This window comes from Channa argus, chromosome 14, assembly GCF_033026475.1.
Source record: "Channa argus isolate prfri chromosome 14, Channa argus male v1.0, whole genome shotgun sequence".
NCBI classification, from domain to species: Eukaryota; Metazoa; Chordata; class Actinopteri; order Anabantiformes; family Channidae; genus Channa; species Channa argus.
Window position 1 is genome coordinate 13,823,623 of NC_090210.1, and position 21,624 is coordinate 13,845,246.

The 21,624-nt window shown below is 36.6% G+C and overlaps 1 protein-coding gene across 2 annotated transcripts; it reads right to left on the reverse strand.

Moving 5' to 3' along the window:
- Nucleotides 1-1,310: 1,310 nt before the first annotated feature.
- On the reverse strand, nucleotides 1,311-8,141 carry LOC137098884 (LIM/homeobox protein Lhx8-like). 2 transcript variants are annotated; one of them, XM_067475574.1, is made up of 8 exons: nucleotides 7,137-8,141; nucleotides 6,695-6,862; nucleotides 5,616-5,737; nucleotides 5,132-5,352; nucleotides 3,383-3,486; nucleotides 2,925-3,020; nucleotides 2,355-2,535; nucleotides 1,311-1,905 (listed from the first exon to the last, which is right to left on the reverse strand). In XM_067475574.1, the coding sequence occupies exons 1-8, from the start codon at nucleotides 7,200-7,202 to the stop codon at nucleotides 1,829-1,831; spliced, it is 1,035 nt and encodes a 344-aa protein (XP_067331675.1). In that variant the 5' UTR covers nucleotides 7,203-8,141; the 3' UTR covers nucleotides 1,311-1,828. The 2 variants fall into 2 exon arrangements, with proteins under 2 accessions (XP_067331675.1, XP_067331676.1); XM_067475575.1 differs by having other exon boundaries at nucleotides 7,959-8,140.
- Nucleotides 8,142-21,624: the final 13,483 nt, after the last annotated feature.

The following is a 21,624-nucleotide window of genomic DNA, read 5'->3' on the forward strand; positions in this document are numbered from 1 at the left end:
CTTCTGAAGCTCTGTTAGAGTGACTGTTGTGTTCTTACCGTTTGTCACATCCCTCAACAACCTCTTTCTCTGGTTACTCTGTTGTGCCAGATGGCTTACTTTAGGAAGAGTCCTGATGGTTCCATGCTTCTTCCATTTGATAATTGAGGCCACTGTGCTCCTGGGAACATTCAAAGCTTTGGAATCGGATTAATATACATTTCCTGATCTGTGCCTCTAAATGTTATTGTGGATGGAGGCACCTACAGAATGTTTTTTGAATTCATGGCTTGGTTGTTCTCCTGACATGAAGCATGAATAGTGGGATCTTAGAGGAAACACTACTTATAAAAAGTTAGGGGTATTTGAATTTTGGGTGAAATTTCAGAATCCACCTAAAATACACTATAACCTTTACATGTGAAATTAATTTGACCTTCTCTAAACTTTTTATTTCACATCACCAACTGTTTAATATTTCAGTACTTATTGCATAACATGCCATTCTTTAACAAGGTGATCAAGTGCAAAAATCACGTCATTCACGGATCGTGTCAGATCCCTGAATCTACCACTAAATGTTATAGTTCAATGACAATTTCTATTTCAACAGTCCTCTTCATCATGCTGTTCACATTTTTTGACATCATGTGACAAAAACAACACCAAACATTTGACAAGTTATTGAAACGTTGAAATTTTTGTCGTGGTATACCCACCACTGTTGGCTTTTGTTTCAATAAATTGTTTGAGATAAAGACATCACCATTGCATACTTCTACTTAAATGCCCTACTTTTATGATATCACTGTAGCATGAACTTTACATTTTCCATAAAAGGCACGCAAAAGTGGAATATCTCTAGCTTTTTGTGATCGTGTATATATGTAAATACACACATACAATCTGTACATATAGGAATTGTAAAGCAAATAGGATTTACTTTACCACAATTTGGAGTAAAGCATGCGAATAGTTACATAAAAGAAATGTCCCAGGAACCCTTTACAGGTTAGTTATTTAAAAAAATACCTGAGTGGAAGAAATATATTCCCACTTTGTAGTTTTTACCCTGTCGGCACATAAACAATGACAGTACTTTTAACTGTTACACTGACTTAACACAATAAGGTGCATAAGTGAAGAGAAATATATGGGAACATATTTTGATATGGTTGTATATTTGTGTAAACAGTGTATGAGCCTCGCAAGAATATAGAAACTGACATCCATACTAACAGTCAGTTTAAATACAGAAAAATCTTTATTCCCTGATTTTGAGAAGATTCTGATATGTGCATGTGTAAAAAGTAATTGGGAAAATACCAGAAGACAGTTCATCTTTGTTTAATATACATATAGTACATAGTATATTGGTAGTATTACAGAAAGGAACAGTGCTTTTAATATTCAGTATAGCCCCATCCTGAATTTTATAGTAGTCCTTAGAGAAGCTTTCCGGTTCTCTTGTAAATTCCAAAACAGATATTCAGTTTAATCCTCCGAAAAAAAAAAAAAAAAAAAAACCCAGAAAACAAAAACACTTTCCATAATTTTAACAAAGTGCCTCAATTCATCATATTTCTCAAATAATTTAAAGAAGTTCCTTACATATTAACAAAATTATCATGCAAATATCAAAACTTTACAGTGTCAACTTATTCTCTTTTGTGAAACCCTAAAAGATTGAATGGAATCCATTCAGTGACTTACCAGGTGGATTTTTCAGTGTCTGCTTAAATATTAGGCAGTGAAAAATAAACATTTCAATATCCATAATGTTTACAGTAACATGTTGCTCTTCATCTTGCCATCAGAAACTTAATTTTTCCAGGAGGAGGGTCGCAGTTTAGGCATGGCTTACTGGCAGTTGTGTCAGTGAATTAGACATGACTGGTTGAAGCAAAAGTGGACCAGGAGTTTGAACTTTGGAAAGTATAAATGAAAAAGAGAAAAGTTAGAAATTATAAAATCAACAGGAAGTCATTTCCTTAACAATCTCAGAAATATTTACTGTAACATGCTTTATAACAATCACATTCGGAATTTAACACTTTTAGGGCAGTAAAAATGTAAGAAAACACCTTGTGTTGATTATACAGCTTTTGTAGAGCTCAGTAGCCTTATATAATTGACCCAGAGGGGTCCTCAAGATCAACTGCTGATAAAGGTCTGGTGTGTTCTGCTAGGATGACACTCCAAAATACCAATTTACTTTGAGAGAGGATATCTTGTAACTTCTGATTAAAACACACCTGAAACCACCTAATCAATAGTGTGTAGGATGAAAAGTAAGGAGCGGGTCTTCAGGACCACAGTTGTGAATCCCTGATTTAGACTGTAAAATAACACAGAGCATAATCATGTTATCTTACCATCCATATATGTCAGTGTAGTAAGGAGGGGTGTGTCTGGGGAAATATAGGTTGTATATTGCAGATCCTGCATTAAAGGTGGTGTCAGTTGACCAGGAGCAAGTGATGTCATCATGGCTGAGGATGCAGTATTAGGGCAGATGTGTTTTTTTTGGCGAGCTCTGCAGTTCTGAAACCAAACCTGAAGGAAGACTTGATAGTTACTTATTGGTCTTTACAGTCATGTTCTTTACTTTCAAGTACTGCTGCTGCTTCCACATTTCAAATAATGTAGCTATTACTGTCTACAGTGCACCTCAATTGGCAATGTAATTTTAATTGTCAGTGCACTGACAAATGTGATGTTACAAAGTCACCCTAAAAAGAGCTACAAGGTTATGATCACCTACGCAAAGTAGGTAATGCACATTCAGCTAGTGGAAGTGTTCATCACAACAAAAATGGTCAAGGGTAGAAAAATTATACTTTGATTCTTGTACAGACTTAACTGAAACCACTGTAGTGTAAGAACTTATTCTGACCTAACTTTAAGTTCATTTTTCAACCAGAATTTTTAGATGACGTATTTACCTGAATAACCCTGCGGCTGAGACCAGTCCTCTCTGCCAATTTCTGCAGAGTCTGGGCATCTGGGTTGTTATCTTTAGCAAACTGAGTTTGCATTATCTACAGACAGTGACAAAGAAGAACATTTAAGAGACTTCCACTGAAATATTAATGTTCATCCTGTGTAGAGCACCAAGTTTAGTTCTAAACACGCTGCATTACCTGACACAAAAGAGCAGAAAATGAGCATTTGATGCAAGTGGCATTTGCTGAGAAAATCATCAAATGCCACTTTTAGCTACTATATCTTTATGCTAATGCCAACACTGACTTCACAAGCATTACTGTAGAAGGAAACCACACCAACCTGATGGCAGTGCTGCAGGTTTGTTCAGGGAAAAGTGTTTACCACTTATTAGAAATATTAAAATGTTTATTTACAAATTACAAAAAACAAACAAATCATCAAGCCCCCACAGTACCTGTAACTGATCAACAGTAAAACTGGTCCTGGCCCTCTTAGCAGGTCTAGGTGTGCTGCTGGAGTCCTCTTTGTCTGTCACCTTCTCTTCTACTTTTGGATGCTCTTTAAGACAGGACACAAGACATGGTACATGATCATTTGTCATCAGTGTGGACCGACAGCAGTGGCTATTCATAAAGCTCTATAGGAAGAGAGATTACCTGTGTGTGGCAAATGACAACACAATTTAAACTTAACAGCACAGAAGCCTCCTCACACAACTCATGTTAGCACAAAAAAAAAAAAACAACAGGCTCTACAAATGCTAACACTTGTTTTGCTTACTGTAAGAAAAACCTGCTTCTTCCTAACATAAAGGACAGAATGTTTGCCAAATGTCAGACGTTATCAATGATCAGGGCGCGTTAGATGCACGTTGTCCTCTAGAAGTGTGAAAGACAGCCATTAAGTCATAAGCTGACAAACTCTCACTCATTGCATATTTTAAACAATGTGATTCTGAGGTTATACAATGATAGCTTTCACAGAAACCATCTTAAAATGCTTTAATCAAATAGAACTCTCAAATGACTGTTTGCTTATACTTTCAGTTTAAATGACATTTATATTACGTATATATATTCTAACAAAATAATGTTAAAGTGTAACAATATCTTTGCTATTCCATGTTTATCCTCCCGCATTTCATTGAAGTTCTGCTGACATTGCAGATACTTACCTGGCATCTGCCATACATCTGTGTATGGAGTTTCCCCATGGTCAGCCACGTTGATTGTTTACAGTTGGCTTCCTGAGTTGTGGAACATTTTATACTCACAACTTTGTACTGTATGTTCAACTCAGGAAATTCAGACTTCTGATGTTCAGTAAATGTAGCAGCAATCGGCTGCTCTAATCAGCTGTCACTTATTCCCAAACTTTAAACACATGTCAAAGACAGCCTTAGCAAAGACAACAACTGTAAAACTGTTGTTTATTCCTGCAGTTTCTGTGTTAAACTTTCTACAGCTTCATAAAGCTGCCATGGCTCTGACCACATTGCTGGGGCTAACAGCTAGTTTTGCACTCTACTCATTATTTAGTACAGTCGTTGTCCTTTTCAGGCATATACATTTACTGTACAATGCAAAAACAAAATGTTTTCACTGAGTCATTACCTTTATTTTTGTTTTCACTATCAAGCAATGACCAATTATGGACCATGTTGTCTGCTCAATTTATACTGTGTTAATATATGTATGTGTAGCTGCTTTCCAAGGTAAGTGTGCATCAGTGTTACAGTATTAAAAAGAAATAGTCAACTGTGCGTGGGTGGATTACTGAGCAGGTCTATAGGGCACAGGCCCCAGAGGTTTGGGGTCCCATGATATGGAGCCTCTGCAGCCCCCCAAAAAAATAAAAAAATAAAAGTTCCCAGTTGCTGTCCACAACATGGGATATTGTCTCATTTAAGGGCCTAGTTTCCTCATTCGTAAGGAATGTGTGCCCCTTCCAGACTGTCAAAGACAAGAAATCTGCCACAGTTGGTAGAAACAGTCTTTAAGTGAAGCATGTCAGCCTTTGGAGTCTTCATGTTTGTCCCAAGCTTTCACTAGCTATGATGGTTACGAAGAGTCTTTTCTTAATGACTTGTGTGACCAGAACCATTATTTCTAACCTTACTTCAAATTTTGACCAATTAATCAATTTTACTTGCCATTTAGTCTGAACCTTGTCAATTTATAATCTGTCCCATCCATTTACTCACCATTTTCCTTAGCACGTTTGATATTCTCCATCATAATGTCATAGTGTGGCCGGCAGAAGACCCTGTTTTCGAGTAGTCCACATTCCTCCCCAGTGGACAGCTGGCGCTTACAAGAGGTGCAGGAGAAACAGGCCAGATGGAAGGTGCTGCCTCGAGCCCGACGCACCCACTCAGTAGAGTGGATGTTACGGCCACAACGAGCACAGCGGGTCCCATACCTCCTGAAGAAAAATCACAGACAGGATGGGACTGTGAGGAGTAGCAGCTGCTTGTGTTAGTCAAACAAGTCTACCAAATTCTTCAAATGCATTTTATATTTTGCTTAAAACACATTAGACCACGACATGCCCACGTTCACCCTTTTACTCCTTAATTAGGATGATCTGTATGCTACACAAATAAGTATACCAGACCAGACTATTCTTCATATTTCCTATTTATAATTAATAAGTCACTGGAAACAAACCTGTTAGGTCTATCATACCTGAAGTAGTCGAGTTTACAAAATATTTGCGCATCCTTGATGTAGCAGCTTACATGACGTCCCAGTGATGTCTTGCATACACTGCATGAGAGGCAGCGTACGTGCCAGCACAAGTTGTTGACCTGAGTACAAAAACAATTATAATAATTTATCATTAAACATGTCATTTTACAAATCTTTAATGGGGTTGCTCCAATTAATAATGACATTTATTTTTCTGGTAATTTGTTTGTATTTTAGTTCATTTAGTTCAGATTTTAAAAACCATAGGATTTTTTTCCATCAGGGAAGTAAAACTTGTTTCACAACAAAAACTTAATGTTATTAATGCAAAACAAAAACAGAATAATAATAATAATAATAATAATAATAATAATAATAATAATAATAATAAGAGACAAAACAAAAGTGTGGCATCCTGAGTTACACACTTGGCAATAATTCCACTCATCCATAATACACAACTTCACAATATTAACTGACCTATCTAAACAGTGCCCCTTCAGATCTGTACCATAAAATCCTGCAGTAGCTGTTCTGTTTAACATAATAAGAACGTACACGTGAGTTCTTAGAAGATTAAGTTGGCACTTAGCTACTCTAAATCGCCTACCAGAGAGTAAAAGCTCATACTCTAGGTATAAAGTGTGGGATATCGGCCAATATTCAATGCACTCCTTTTTAACAAAAGAAATGTGTTTATTCTTAAGCTGCAATGCTTGCATCCAAAAGCTGACTTATAAAAACAGCCCCATAGGGTTTAGGTCAAGCCACATACGGTCTTATCTGAAAGTGAAGTCAAGAAATAATGCTCCAACACTAACTGCAATACTTCAAATTTTAATGAAAACAACTAATTTAATCTCAGTGGATGAAATTATCATATTATAGTAATTATATATAGAGGAAACAAACCCGATGGTGGAAGAATTACACATTTTCCCAAATGCAAACTTTGAATTAACATATTAAAATAAATAAAGATTGATTATGTACAAACGAAAAGTTTGGTGTCTTGTAATTCAATAAACAGGCCAGTTAACTGTGTTTTCAGCCGCATGCTGCCATATGTCTCTGACCTTCAGAAGGTATCTGTCCACTATCTCCAGGCCGCAGGAGGTGCACACGGTTTTTGCCTGCAGGGAGGCCAAAGTGTGGACGGAGGACGAGGACGACGAGGACGACGAGGAGTGGGAGCACGGAGAGTACGAATCCTCTTCGAAAATATCCTCAGGCCCAGAGGAACCCTGTCAGACACACAATCCCGACAAAAGCTAAAGTAGTGTAGAAAAATTGACTTTATTTATTTATTTATTTTTTACAAATAATGTTTACTGTCACTTCCTGATTATACAGCTAGACAATAAGTGTTGTAAAAATAATTGCTGTTAAACTTTGATTCTAGTTTGGTCAGAAAGCTTTGTTCAGTCACGCAAACCTTCCGGCTTTAAAATTGACCCAAAGGCCATAAACTAAGAGACATAAGGAAAATATAATGAGTTCGATAATGAAAACACCTACTGTGCTGACAAAGCCATTTCCTTCTTGTAGCTGTGTGAAAACGGAATCCTTCTCTGCCTCCGACATTGTGCTGGCGGCAAATCCAGAGCGATACGCGACTCTCGGTTCACGTCCCTTCAGGTTCCCATGGCGACAGGTTGACTAGCTAACAATAGACCTTTAAATGTTGGCTTAAACTTTGTTTTATCTTACTGACCTATTTGTGAACCATTTGATATGGAAGGCTGTATTTTTGCCACAGCAAACACGTTTTCTTCCCGTCTTCAATTAGCGCTCTGCTCGGCTCCCAGCTGGACGTGATTACCTTGATGTACAGCCACGCACGTGCAAACCATTACCGGCCCTTAGCCTCACGCAGCCACACCTGTATCTGCCTCGCGCAATTCCGAGTGACGCCGAACTCTTCAGGTGAGACCACAGCAGCTCTGCCAAACTCTTAGCACCGTTTTATAGTTAAAGTATTAAATAAAATTAACAACAGGAAAACTCATATTTAAAAAAAGAAATGACACGTTCCATGTTATATTTTGGACGAAAGAGACTGACTCTAAATTTGTGAGTTTTATGAAAGAATAATTGTAAGATTGTGCTCTCTATTCAATATTATCCCATATTATATCATCGTTGTTATTTTAACCTGTACAATATTTGTATTTTTGTAAATGGTAGCTGAAACCTCTCTAAAATAATATTTGCTTGTACGCAAGTTGTGACGTAAACCATTGTAATTTCGGGGAAGTTAAATGTGAAACACATCATTTATCTAATCAGCACATGTAAACTATTTTGAAAGTTGTAGAGAAGAAAAGTGTCATTTCTCACCCAGCTGCTTGAGTTGAACATTTTCCCGGAGCATCTGTCGGCTCCTCGGGCTCATCCCCTCTTCGGCCAGATGTTTGCGCTGCAGCAGAATGCGCGCGGTATCAGTCCACTGTTCTCCGACTCGCCATCCACTCACCTCAGCCTCTTGCTTTGCTGAATACAATCACTTGTATGCTCCACCACTTTTTCACTTTTTTTTAGGCAGGCCTCCTCATCTCCCACACCGGTGGTCTGGACCCGCCCACTGCGCAACAACAAAAAAGTTGGGATTTTTATTATGAAGATCAGATAAACTTTCTTTCCTTTCCTTTAATGGTTAGAGAAACTAACGTCCAATACCCCACTGCAAGCTCTTAGAGCTCATTCAAACTTGTAAATATATATTTTATTTTATTTTTTATATTTTTACTTAATAATAGGCCAATCACCCACTATCCTCAATTGCTAAAAAACAAAATGCAGAGCTTCGTAAAACCCAACTTACAAAGATTCTTTCCTGTGAGATCCGCTTAGCAAAGTCTGACCCTATCAGAATTTCTCATTCCTTTTCCGTCCTTGCCATCAGGGACGTTGTGAACATAGCAAAGATCGTGTTTGGGGAATGGTTTATATTTGTTTAGACATCCACACCGTCTGACCAGCAGCACTTTCACCTCACCAGCACACCAAAATGTGTTGTGAATACTTTAAACCAAGTCAGATTAAATTAAGACAACACAGTTTAAGACTTGCTTTTAGGAAACGGCTTCATAATGAGGCAGTTGGATGTGGTCCGACAGTCCCAGGAGGTCGCCCCTCTTTTACAAGGAAATCGTGAAGAAGTGTCTACACTCTGGAGTCTTTTCCAGAGTTGAAGACAATGGAAAACCAAAGACAATGGTCAATAAGACATGAATTAAAAACATTGTGTAGTTTTTGAATGGTGAGGTGTGAGACTGGGTCAACAATCCCTTTGGGTCTTATATGTATATATATGTCCGTAACCTGATCATCCCAGACTTTCAGGCTGGGTCTGTCATTGACATTTGACAGCTTGGAGTTGAGACAGAATATGTCTGGCTTCCAACAGAAGCATGTAAAGCAGAAGCATGTCTTTAAAAATTAATATTAAACGGATAAGGGTCAAAACTACAAAGCTGGTCTAATTTAGCCCAAAACAAATCACAATATTGTAATATCAACTCTTTTGTAATATCAACCTCTTTTGAATAATAATTCATTATTGGATTGTTATTTTAAGCCAAAGGCCTACCATAGTTAACATGTAGTGGGTCTTATCTTCACAAGATGAATCTAATCATTTTAGGATTAACAGAACTTGGGTTTAATAGTTCAATGTCAGTTTATAAGTTTTGAAAATTTGAAACAAATTCAATGAATGGAACCCAGGATATAAAGTTGACACATCCAATTAATCACATGATCAAACTCTTTATCTTCTTTCTTTTGATATTTTGTAGTTTAGTGAAGTTTTTTCAATTTAGTTAAACTGTATTTCTAATGTGATCACAACATCATCTCAAGAATCGTTTCAAAGTAAGGTCAGTACTTACAGGATTATAGAACCCAACAATGTCAGTGGAGCATAGTGTGTGAAATGACATGAAGAATTTCAAGCTGTTGCTGAAGACATTGTATACTGAAATCAGTACAAAGGACTACTTCAATATAATAGTCTAATATTAGCCTAAAATGATGGCTAGTTATTTTTTTGACAAAAGTGAATATTTTGCCTGAGTCAGCTTTTACTCTATATTTGGTTTTAGATTTTTCAGTTTTTGTTTTGAAAAAACAGAAAATATGACTGAGATGGTTTCCATCATGAATGCTTTCTTCATAGAATATACAGTAATCTAATCCTGTGCAAAAAGAAACAACAACAACAAATGATTAGACAAAACATAATACACGATGGATCTAACTGTTAGGGGTCAAATAATATGTCATATCAACAGGTCATTGCCCTCTTCTGCACGTTTACCATTATGACATCAGTGTTCGTGAGCAGTAGCAATGTTTGCCAGTGGGCTTGGTTTCCCTCCTCCGCTGAAACATTTCAGCATCCTACAAACACACAGTTGTTTGAGGTTTAAATCAGGAATTGCTTTCGGTTAGGTCATGAGATATCATCGCTGAAACGATGTATAAAATGTAAATACAGAGTACAATGATTTGCAAATCTCATCAAACAATATTTTATTCACAATAGACATTTAACCATTTAATAGAAAATATTAGCTCATTTTGAATTTAATGGCAGCAACACATCTCAAATAAGTTGTAACAGGGGCACAAAACGCTGAAAAGTAATGGCTGCAAAAAAAAAAGAGAGAGAGAAACTAGGGCAAAACTGGATGTGCGTGATCTTAGGGCCATTAGGTGGCACTGCATTAAAAGCAGGTATGATTCTCTACTAGACATCAATGCATGGGCTCAGGAACACTTCCAGAAATTACTGTCTGTTCACTGTGTAATCCACAAATGTAAGTTAAAGCTGTATCATGTAACAAAGAAGCCATATGTGAAGATCCAGAAAGCCTGCATCTCTGATGGTGTGGGGGGGGGGCATTAGTGCCTATGGTGTGGGCAGCTTACACATCTGGTAAGGCACCATCAATGCTGAGAAGTGCATAGAGGTTTTAGAGCAACACAATGGTTAACATCACTCTGTTCAAACTTTTTTGAGATGTGTTGCTGCCATCAAATTCAAAATGGGCTAATATTTACCATGAAATTGTAAAATGTCTGTTTCAACATCTGATAAGTTGTTTATGTTCAAAAGTAATCTAAAATCGACATTCCATTAGTTTGCTAAATAAAACAGGAGTCATAACTGCAACAACAAAAAAACTTTTATTAAAAGTCAAAAGTTTTACATAGAACCCAAGATGAAACATTCCTCTTTTTTTTTAATTTTTATTATTTTTTTTTTTTTTACAGTATATGACTTATGCTCTAAGCAATTCAACTCCAATTGCCTGAAGTGAAAAGAGATTGTTTTCTTATGCACTTTCCCACTTCCTATGCTGACCCACATTTCCATCTTGGAGCCACTGGTTGCTTTGGTTCCGGAAAAATATGTGAAAATTACACAAAAAGGTTACTGACAAAACTGCTCAGAGTTATTCTAGATGACAGAAAAAATCCATATGGTCGTACAAGACAAACTATTTGCCCTTACAAAATGCGATTTCAAAATAAAAGTCTCCACCTGCCTTGGAACATGTTGTTGGTTGGCATGTTGTAATCTGATATTTTAATCAAACCCTTCAGAGAGGTTTGTTTTCTGTGAAAAACGTCCTCAAATTGTAAAACAAAGATGAGGTACAGTAGTTTGGAATTAACTAACTATATTAGCTGTTGCTAGTATAACAGTGTCCTTTGGATGTGGAGGACCCAAGCTTATAGTCTCAGTGCACTAGTTGGCCAGCTAGGTGTAGCCTCACTAAACAAAATAAATAATTATGTGACCCCCTTTTGCAGCGCTTATTTCAACTAACTGTTCATCAGCTGATTTCTACGGCACAGATGAACAAGTTACATTACGCAGCAAACTGACAAGCAATCAAAGGGAAGTAAACAAGGTTCGGTTTTTGTTTTAACATCTGCTTAGTGATTATGGATAATATGAGTTCAGAAAATGATCGTCCAAAAGCTGTCTCAGTTAGAATATGATGCAGATGAATTCTGCCCTGTTGCATGTCTGTATATCTGTGATCCTTTTGGCTGAGATTTTTATCGTGGGTGTTGTTGCAGTCAAAACGTAATGGATCTTTGTTTCAGTCAGTGGATTTTTTTTCAGTCAGTGTTCTCACTGCTCCAAAGGAAACAGTGTTTTCTCCACAGACGTTAGCTGTAGCGTGATAGCGCTCCACTGAGATTAATGTGCTCATTCCAAGCGTCTGGATTTCAGTGGTTTTTACTCCGACCCAAATAGTCTTCATAGTCTCTTTAATGTTAGAGCTCAATTTAATTATGGATTTAAATATAGTGGACCTGCTGATTGAGTGGTTTCACACCAAAAATATGAGACAGAGCTAAAACAACAATAGTTGGGCTGCCACAAGGTATTCAAACTAATATTTATATTAAGACATTTTCAGTGGTAAAAATTAATGTTTAAACTGTATGTACTTGATACCATTATATGTACAGTAAGAAATACCACACTTTTTAAAACACTACATTTACGAACTCTTTTAAAATACATAAAGACTAAACGAGTGGTTCTCAACTTGTTTCACTTACCATCCATAAAAAGAGCTGTTTTAGGTTTCAAATGTCCATGAGCTCAACTGTTTTCTTAAAAAAAAAACATCACAACATTTACATGGTCTGATCTTTAGGGGTAAATCTGTTTACAAGCCAATGGTACATACGCAAAATCTGTAAAACCATGTTTGTGCTTCAGTATGTGATGCACCAATTTTTCTTCTTACCCAGAATTAGCCCCAGGTCAACACATTGAATCTCCTATTGCATATATGCAGCTGTCAAACAATTTACCCATCAGGATCAATAAAGTATCAATTATTATTAGCAACATTGATAAGTTCAGTAAAGTCAAATCAAATTCCTGAAGGCAGTTAAGTAAGTTGCAATTCAAGACCTATGAAACTGTAATCTGTGATGTGGCCCAGTTTCCACATTTAAATCTACGTCAAAAGACAGAGTTTAGAAATGTCAAGTTATATTTTCATTATAAAATTAAACAGTTGCAGCTCACGTACACCTGCTGATATTTGACACTAACATTAACAACACCCGAACCAGCTGTCAGTCTGCAGATTTTGCTTCAGTTCTGGAAGTAATAAAGATTAAAGGGAAGAGATAAAATGTAATTTCTCTTCTTTACTCACAGCAGAGAGGCTCAAACAAGTGCAGTCATTTTATGCTTGTGGTGAATGTTGGGGAAATTGAAAAGTAATTCATAACATGTTACTCATTAGTGTTCATTAAAACTAATATGTAACAATATTCCACTACTGTCTTATACTCACAGACCCTGAAGCCGCACAAGCTTTACTTGAACTACAGTAAGTGCTCCTGAGCAGCTCACTGGGCTGAGGTAATGCATTACATATTATATATATTGTTACTGTATATTAATATTTGGATTATTAGTATGCTACTGCTACTTAGGCTACTGCTACTTAGGCTACTTTAGGAAATGTATGATTTTTAAAAATAGATTTAAAATGTATTCTAACTAACACAGCTCTCCATTTATCTTATTTATTGTAATTTGAGGAAAGCAATCCATTTGAATTTTATAAATAAAATTGAGTGGAAGAAAATCTAAACACAGGTACAGGTCCTGTGGCTGGGTTCCCCATGTGTGCAACAAAGGTCCAATACACCAGCCACCCTTAAAGTGCTTGGAATACATTTTTATAACCTATCCCTGCTTTAAACTTCTCCACAACTTTATCGCTGACCTTTCTGATGTGTCCCTTGGACTTCATGATGCAGTTCACTAATTCACTAATTCACTAATGTTCACTAATTTTCTCTAACAAACCTCTGAGGGATTCAGAGAACAGATGGATTTATACTGAGATTAAATTAAACACAAGCGAACACTATTTACTAATTAGGTGACTTCTGAAGGCAATTGGTTCCACTGGATTTTAGTTACGGGGATCAGAGTAAAGGGGGAGAAAAACAAATGCACTCCAAACTTTTCAGATATTTGTAACTATTAATAACTACTACTATAAAAACTATTAATCATTTTCCTTTCACTTCTCAATTATGTGCCAATTTGTGTTGGTCCATTGCATACAAGCCCAATAAAATTTTGTGGATGTAATACAACAAAATGTGGAAAATTTCAAGAGTGCCTTGCAAAAGTCATACAGTGACTTTTGCAAGGCACTCTATGAATATAATACAATTCTGCAAATTTAATATCATTTTCTGGACTCCATCACTCCAAGTGTTTTACTGTTATTTTATTAATGATTTACTACTGATGATGACGCTCTTCCACCAGCTGCCCATTTTTGACTTCCTCAACATTTCCTTTCAGTTTCTGTGTGAGAGAGTCCTGTGTGTGCACATGGCCCCGTCAGTCTCATGGCATTTTATGGACACTAGTGGGATGTTTACCTATATTAAATAAGAACAAGTAGAATGAGGACAAAAAGATTTGTCATTGTTAGAACATGGACGCTGTTTAGGAAAACATCAAAAATCCAATGTAGGCTTTTCTTAGGACTTTTCCTTAAAAACAGATTTAAGAAAAAACTTGGTACAAGTACAAAGCAGTAAAATAAGGTTTGTAGGAATATGTGTAAGGAGAGTTTTTGTTACCCCAGTGTTTTCGCAGATGTCTTTGCAAACAAGCCTTTAATACTCAATCTCAAAGCTCAGTTCTGAAGCCTACCAAAGCTAAAAACCAAACTCCAGACTCAGTGAAAGCCAGTTGTTGGTGTTGACAGCCCACTTTCCTCCCATTTCTAGATTCCACCACTGGCACACACAAATACAGTATGTTGCAATAAATCTGAAAACTACAGGAACATTTTCCTATTAACTCTTCAAATTTTTAATTTCTACATAATGTGTTACTAAACAGATTTTACCTTATAAGTACAACAAATATGGTTTCTAGGTCGATTTAGTAATCCGTCCGTGTGTAGTGATCAAACAAGCAATAGGTTTCAAAATCCAAAGCACAGTATGTAAAGTTGAAGTGTTAGACATGATTAAGTCTTATCTACATCTTTTAAATGTTTATTTTAAATGTTTTTAAAGTTTTTTCACTCCGTTCTTATTCCAGAGGCATCAAAAAGTGATACAGATGCCAGAGTGAACCTGCAGCATCAGTACCGGACACTGTTGTTCACAGGGCATGAAACAGTGGTGCTAAAGTGTACTTGTGGCATCTATAATATGTCACAGGCCACACATTTTGACGCCAAGCGTCAATATCTGACATTGTGAGATGAGAACATGTTGGTTAATTTCAGTAGTTTTAAAGCAAAGACATGTATAATTGTAAAACTGTCAATTTATTTGACTGTGGTCATGCTATCGAGTCATCATTATGCCCATAGTTATCAATCCAGGCCACCTGCTACCCACCAGACCTGTTTGGTGACAAAACACAGGGCTTTGAAACAAGGGACTTTGTTCGATATTTCAAGTTTGCAGTCAATGTTGGAACTTTATTTGAACTCAAACCTACTGGTGTATGTGCCGAAAAAAGTATATTTTCAATATTGAGATGAACTGATATTATTCAGCCTGTCCTCAGCCCTGGAAGATTAGAATCAACGTTTGAGATCAAAGCTGTGTCTGTCAGGCTGCTGACTAATGCTGTTAAAAACCAAATGCTTTGAGTCATTGTGTGTTATTAGAAAACTTTCATCACTTCATCTGCCAGTGCACGCACAGCAAGCCGCCACTGTTTAAGTCTTATCAAAATCACAACAAACCACTTTGTATCTAAAAGGGGACTTCAAAGCTGAAGTCGGATTATTTTTGGCTGTCTTCTTTCTTTCTTTTCTATTTACTTCTTTCTTTACTTCACTGTGTGTGTTTATTCTTTGGTAATCTTGCCATGTCTCATTCACTTCTCTCCTTTTCCGCTTATTTCTCTCCCCCTTTTGGCCCTCCTCTTTCTATCTGTCCCTCCATCTCTGTCTCCAGTTCTCTCTTTCACATGTCTTTGTGTTTCCTGTCCTTTGTGAAATCCTCCTCTCTGTCAAATCTTGTTTTCCTCATTCTATCCTGTTTTAGTCAAGTGCCCGCCCCTTTTTACAGAAGGGTCACGCTATTGGAGGAAACGGATGAATAGTTGCTGCTGAGTGACAGGTTATTCTGGGCCAAAATGTGGAGGTAAACACAACGAGGTAATGGAGGTAAATGTCCGGTCAGTTGGTTGGGTGGTACAGAAACAATAGACCAGTGAATTCTGGCTGGGAAACAACAAAGTCAGGACCTTGTTGTGGGTCCTAACCGGTTTTATGACACCCATCCCTACATGCATATTGTTCAGTTCTCTCCTTAAATGACCATCACGTTATTCCGTATACATTTAAACTGGTACAGTATTTGTCAGTGTGGTGCAACTTCCCCATTAGGCTGTTTATGAATGATGGTCTTCTAATGATTTAGAAATTAAACAGATAATTAAACAAACTGTTGACAAACACTGTTGGTAACACGATGGGTGGATGCTGACAGTTATTGAGGCGTTGAATGTGGGTAAATTGGGTAAATTGTTGTGATCAAGGTTACAATCATAGATGAAGAGAGTAACAGATTTACACCCTTTAACACCACTAAATACAGGTAATGTTACTAATTACTGCCTGATCATTGCAAAGGATTGCATCTCAAGTCTCTTATAAGATCGTTCCTTACTGACAGACTCACTCCAAAAGTTGGTCTAGTCTATGTTGAAGAAAAACCTCTTATATCACTGAGGATTGACAAAAAACTATTAATAACTTAATACATTTTTATTTTTAAGACCTGTTATGTTCTACTATTAATAACATTGTCAGGGATAGAAGATCAATTAATAAGCTACACGAGGCTTAAAAAAATCCCAGTATGTTCTGTAAAAATACAGTGTCATTTAAATAATTGACTGATTTATAAAGCTCTGAACTATGAAACATAATCGTAGTTATTATCATAACCAGATTTAGGCTACTTAATAATGAATATACAAGCACCATACCAATAAATGGGGATGTAAATAATCAGGTATCAGGTAAAAATGCACTACTGTTCATATGTGCTCATGTATCCAGCATCTGAGCCGGAAGGAAGACTCACACACTGTGTTGTGATTAAACTTAGTATAACCAGCAATTATTTTAAATATTTTGGGGTTTTGGTGACATATGACCTTTGTGCTTTTCCTAATAGTCTCTCTCTGCATGGACGCACGCACACACACACACACATGCAGAGTAAGTGTTGAGGCCCTGTCTGTCTGGGAGAGTGAAAGACAACTCTAAAGAAGGAATGTAACCTCTTGGTAGTTTATTCACACCTTTAGCCAACACAAACCAAATTCTAAAATTAGACGCGCAACAAGTCAGTAAAGGTTTAATGGTTTGAATGTGTTTCGGGGAGACTGGGTTTACAGGCATGCAATCAATAAGATGTGACAAAAAAGTGTAATATTGATTTGGCAAAGTCTTTAAAAATCACTATTGGTAGTTTAAAGATTTTAGGTGGTGTTAAGGTGTTTGATCCATGTTAGACCATTTGCATTGTTTGATTTTAGATCTAAGTTACTGAGGTAAAATAGTCATTTGCTTGATTTAGTGAATGTGCCAATGTGTACTGTGTGGATCAAAGGGACAGAGAGAAATATTAGGTACTGCTGCTGTCACATCTAAAATTTAAACAAGTGCTGGGTTCATAGGTTGAAGGAGAGGGAATGTAGGAGAAAAGGATATGGGGTGAACCTCCAGACTGTGTGTGTGTGTGTGTGTCTGTGTGTGTGTGTAATCATGCCAAGGGTCAGAAACATTTCTGGAATTAAAACAATCAAACAAAAATGAAAATGATGTCCAGTCTGCATATAATTCAAATACTTAGCTCTCTTAATTCCGAAATATTGAGACATATATAGATATATAGACACATATGCTCAGTACTTTGACATGTGAGCTGGAGGCACAGGGGATTGAACCACTCCTCCTGCAATACTTGTGTAACAGCTGAAACAATTTCAGCTTTAAGTAGTGGTATTTACATTTAAGATTATGTGTACAATTTCATTGTTAGGTAGCTAATACATTAAAGACAGTCACTTTACTTTAAAATCAGAAGTAAAAGTAGTTTTGGTGTAGTAGATGAATAGCTGTGGAACCACTACACAGAGAGACTCTGCTGCTGGTACACGGATCAGCACTTGCACAAAACTCAATCAGCAGGAAAATCTCCAAATGCTTGTGGTGTTCCTTTAATCTTCACTGTTGAACCATTTCTATTAGAATAAATAAATGCAGTCAGATGTAAAACACAGGAAATAGCTTTAGTTCCTGTAGCTATACCCCACTAATGCTGTAGGTCTCACACAGACTGGGATCTAGCACAGACCACCATTCAGCAGGGCTGCCTCTGAGCAAATTACATTTTATACTCCATTTTTGTGTGCATCTATCTGTGTATAATGTAATTTGTAATTTGTCTCCTCAGCTTCGATACTTCGATTGCTTTGTGTACTCCTGTTTCCTCCCACAAAGACATGCACATTAGCTTAATTGCTTAACTGTAAATTGCCCATAGGTGCGAATGTGAATTGTTGCCTGTCTGTCTTTTTGTTTTGCCCCAGTGAGAATTCAAAAACTCTCCAGCCCCCAATGACCCTGAACAGGATAAATGGATAAGATAATAGATGGATGGATGGCTAGCGGTGGCTGGGGCCTATGTAGAAAGGCAACATTGACCTGAGGCTTCAGGTCCTTGCCACAAGAATAATCGTCCACAAAATTTTAATTTAAGTTAATCAGTTGTTTCGGTTTTTTTTTACTTTTTTTACTGAAAGTTAAGAAAATAATAATACAATTCAGTAATTCAATTTGTTCATCTCAAAAGAACGTAAAGTTGCAGTGTGCAACATTTTACATTTTTAACTATAAATCCTATGACAAAAAGTCTGGTTTAAACCTGCTGCACCACAAGGACTCAATTACTGAAATTTATACTATAAAATGAAAGTTAAGATTAGATAAGGTTAAGGTAAATTAAGATGGTAGAAGGCAAAAGAAAGTAATTTCATATACAGTAAGAAAATGGGTACTTGAGTATTTTAGGCTTTTGTTGTTTGGAATTAGGTAGTAGGGTTATTTTCTGTTATGGAGATGAGTTTTGGTCTTCAGTGTAGATGACTGTTTGTTAAATACAACCCTCTACTGTTATAGGAGGAGTAATATGTTGCACTCTGTACTTTCTTAAACTTTATCGCAAACATGCATAAGTTGTACTTAACAACCCATATTATCTACATGTATTGTGTTTTAAGATGTTTGACAATACGCTTTCTAAGTAATGTGTGTGTAATGTGTTGAACTGTCACATTTAAAAAAAAAAAAGAAAGCCACAACATAATTTCCTGTGTCTGACTTTTCAGTCAGTGACTTTCTTTGAAATCATTGCTAATGTGTCCCGTCTCTCTCTAAAGTGCATCTGAGTGTACAGTGTTGTTGGTCAGACAATAGGCAGACTCATACATTTCCTTGTCCCATCTAAAAGGAAATTTTACATTTGTCACTCTCGGGTCTGTCTGTCTGTGTATGTCTCTGTTTTTTGGGGGGTGGGGGCTCTCTGAGTTCCATTTACTCCTGCATAAAGCAATGTAAAGTGTGGAAAGGTGCTGAAAAGCAGAAAACTATAACTGACTCAACAATGAACCGTGCATCCCCCAGAGACTTATTTATACAAACATGGAGTTAAAAAGGAAACCAAAGTGAATGGAATGATGAAAGAAAGAGAGTAAGAAGCTGTGAGGAAAGGAATGTGAGTAGGAACCTGAACAGCCTCTCAAAAATCTTACTTTACCATTAGACTCATTTTTTAAACGTTCACTAAAACTCACTTTGCCTGATGTGACATGTGCTTAAGTACTGCTCATGAGTAAAGAGCATAGGAAGGTAGAACGGTCGTCCACCAATCTCGCAGTTGTTGGTTCTATCCCCAGCTCCTTCAGTCACATATTGAAGTGTACTTAAGCAAAACACTGACTAACCCCAACTTAGTTGCTCCCGGTGAGCGTTGGCCAGCTGCATAGCAGCTCCCCAATCGGTGTGTGATTGTGAGCGCGAATTGGTGAATAAGAAGCAGTGTAAAGCACTTTGAGTGAGAATAGGTAGAAGAAACAAGTGCAGACCATTTATCATTTACATTATATAGATAGAAAACAGAGAAAATAAGTTGAAAATTGTAATTTTACAATAATCCAATAAATAAAAAATTAGAATTTTAGAAAACTCAATGAAAAAAATATTTTTTAAATATAAAATTCAACTGTTAAACAATTAAAACAATCACTGAGCAGCATACAGAGAATGGGTTGGGCAAGGAAAACAACAAGAAAAAAAGAAAAAACAACTCCAAAACAACCATCAGTGACATCATCCACAGGGCAGAGGTGAAGGTGTCATGATCCACTATTTGAAGAAAACTTCATAAACAGAAACCTAGGAAGAATCCGAAAGCTGTCCAACTTTACCACACCAAAACATCATATGGTTAGGCACTAACGATGTTAGGGTTAGTTTGTCTTAACAATCTTTTTCACGTCACACATGCATCATGTGACCATAGTTGTTAACTCCTGTGTGAAAGTCCTGTGTTTTGTGACCAATCCAGTACCTTAACTTGCCACCTTCCAAATGTTGGAGAATCCAAACGCTACATGAGGGCTTGACATTAACTGTATCCACTAGATGTCACCAAACAGCACCATATGTATCTGTTTGCAGCAGCCGGTACAACCTTATTGCCCCTATCTGTCAAATTACACAGTCTCAGAAAAGTTCTGGATCACAGATTTATGGACTGATCTGACCATGATGAGCTTCTGCTAAAGTGAAGTTCATTATGCAGCATAACAAGGATAAAATGTGTGAAGATGCAAAAATGTGTTACAAACTTGATGCAGTTTTTGCAAACAAGCGATTTGCAACCAGATATTAAGTTTAACTTACTGGGATTCATTTTTAAATGCTCTCTTCCAATCATCTTATACAAAGGTTGCAATATTCTCGAGTGTTTTTAACACAGTACACTGTGCGAAAAGATATAAACATTTACATGCAATGTTGCATAAAATTACGTGTAATTTTACAGTGTTTTTTTAATATTTTTATAATTAATGGTCAAACATCATTAAATTTACAGCTAATGACCGTTATTTAATTTTTTGCCATCAATTTACAATGCAATTCCAGCATTTAAAAATTGTCAGCCCCTTTTTAAAAATACTATAAAAACTTGAAATTTTAGAACATAAATATATTGCTACAATGTTTTGTTAATACTCAACATTAATTTTACAGTCACTGCACATAATTTAAAGAAATATGCAAGACTGTATTTTATAAATATTGCCAGTACTTGTATGCATTTTCTGTTTTGTTACTAACAATACAATATGAAGTTACGTTTACACTCAAAATGTATAATTACAAAAAAGATACAGTGTTGTATTAACTAGGGGTCCGGGTGACTCATTAGAAGAGCATTGGGTTTGGAAGTAGAAGTCCACAGGCTCAAATCGCACACCACCAGGTGTGGCTGAAGGGACAAAAAAAAACCCATTGATCTAGATTGATTGTTTTTAGTGATATATTGTAGAAATAATGCTTGTGATTATGTTTTGAATGAATGTTTTATTACAACATTTTTATCATAAAAACATAAGAACAAGAATTTTGCACTCAAAATTCCAAACTACAAAAGTATGCAAGACTGTCTGTTATTAATATTGTCAATGTCTGTGACAGTATTACATTAACATATCTAGCTGTGGATGCCATAAACTAAAATCAACTAAACTAAACTGGGGGAACTTCCCACAGCCATTTGACTGGACGTCAGGTTGGGAGTAGTTTTGCTGTCTGAAGACCTCGAGAGGAGCTACTTCAGCTCCCCCTACAGTCAATTTACTGCAGGTCTCAGTGGAATCTACTTC

Excerpts from the sequence above, each read along its gene's own strand:
- LOC137098884 (XM_067475574.1), bottom strand. The coding sequence starts at position 7,202 with ATGTCGGAGGCAGAGAAGGATTCCGTTTTCACACAGCTACAAGAAGGA. Across the intron at positions 6,863-7,136 it reads GAAATGGCTTTGTCAGCACA|GGTTCCTCTGGGCCTGAGGA; the intron begins GTAGGTGTTTTC and ends TGTGTCTGACAG. Across the intron at positions 3,021-3,382 it reads TTACTGTTGATCAGTTACAG|ATAATGCAAACTCAGTTTGC; the intron begins GTACTGTGGGGG and ends CACTGTCTGTAG.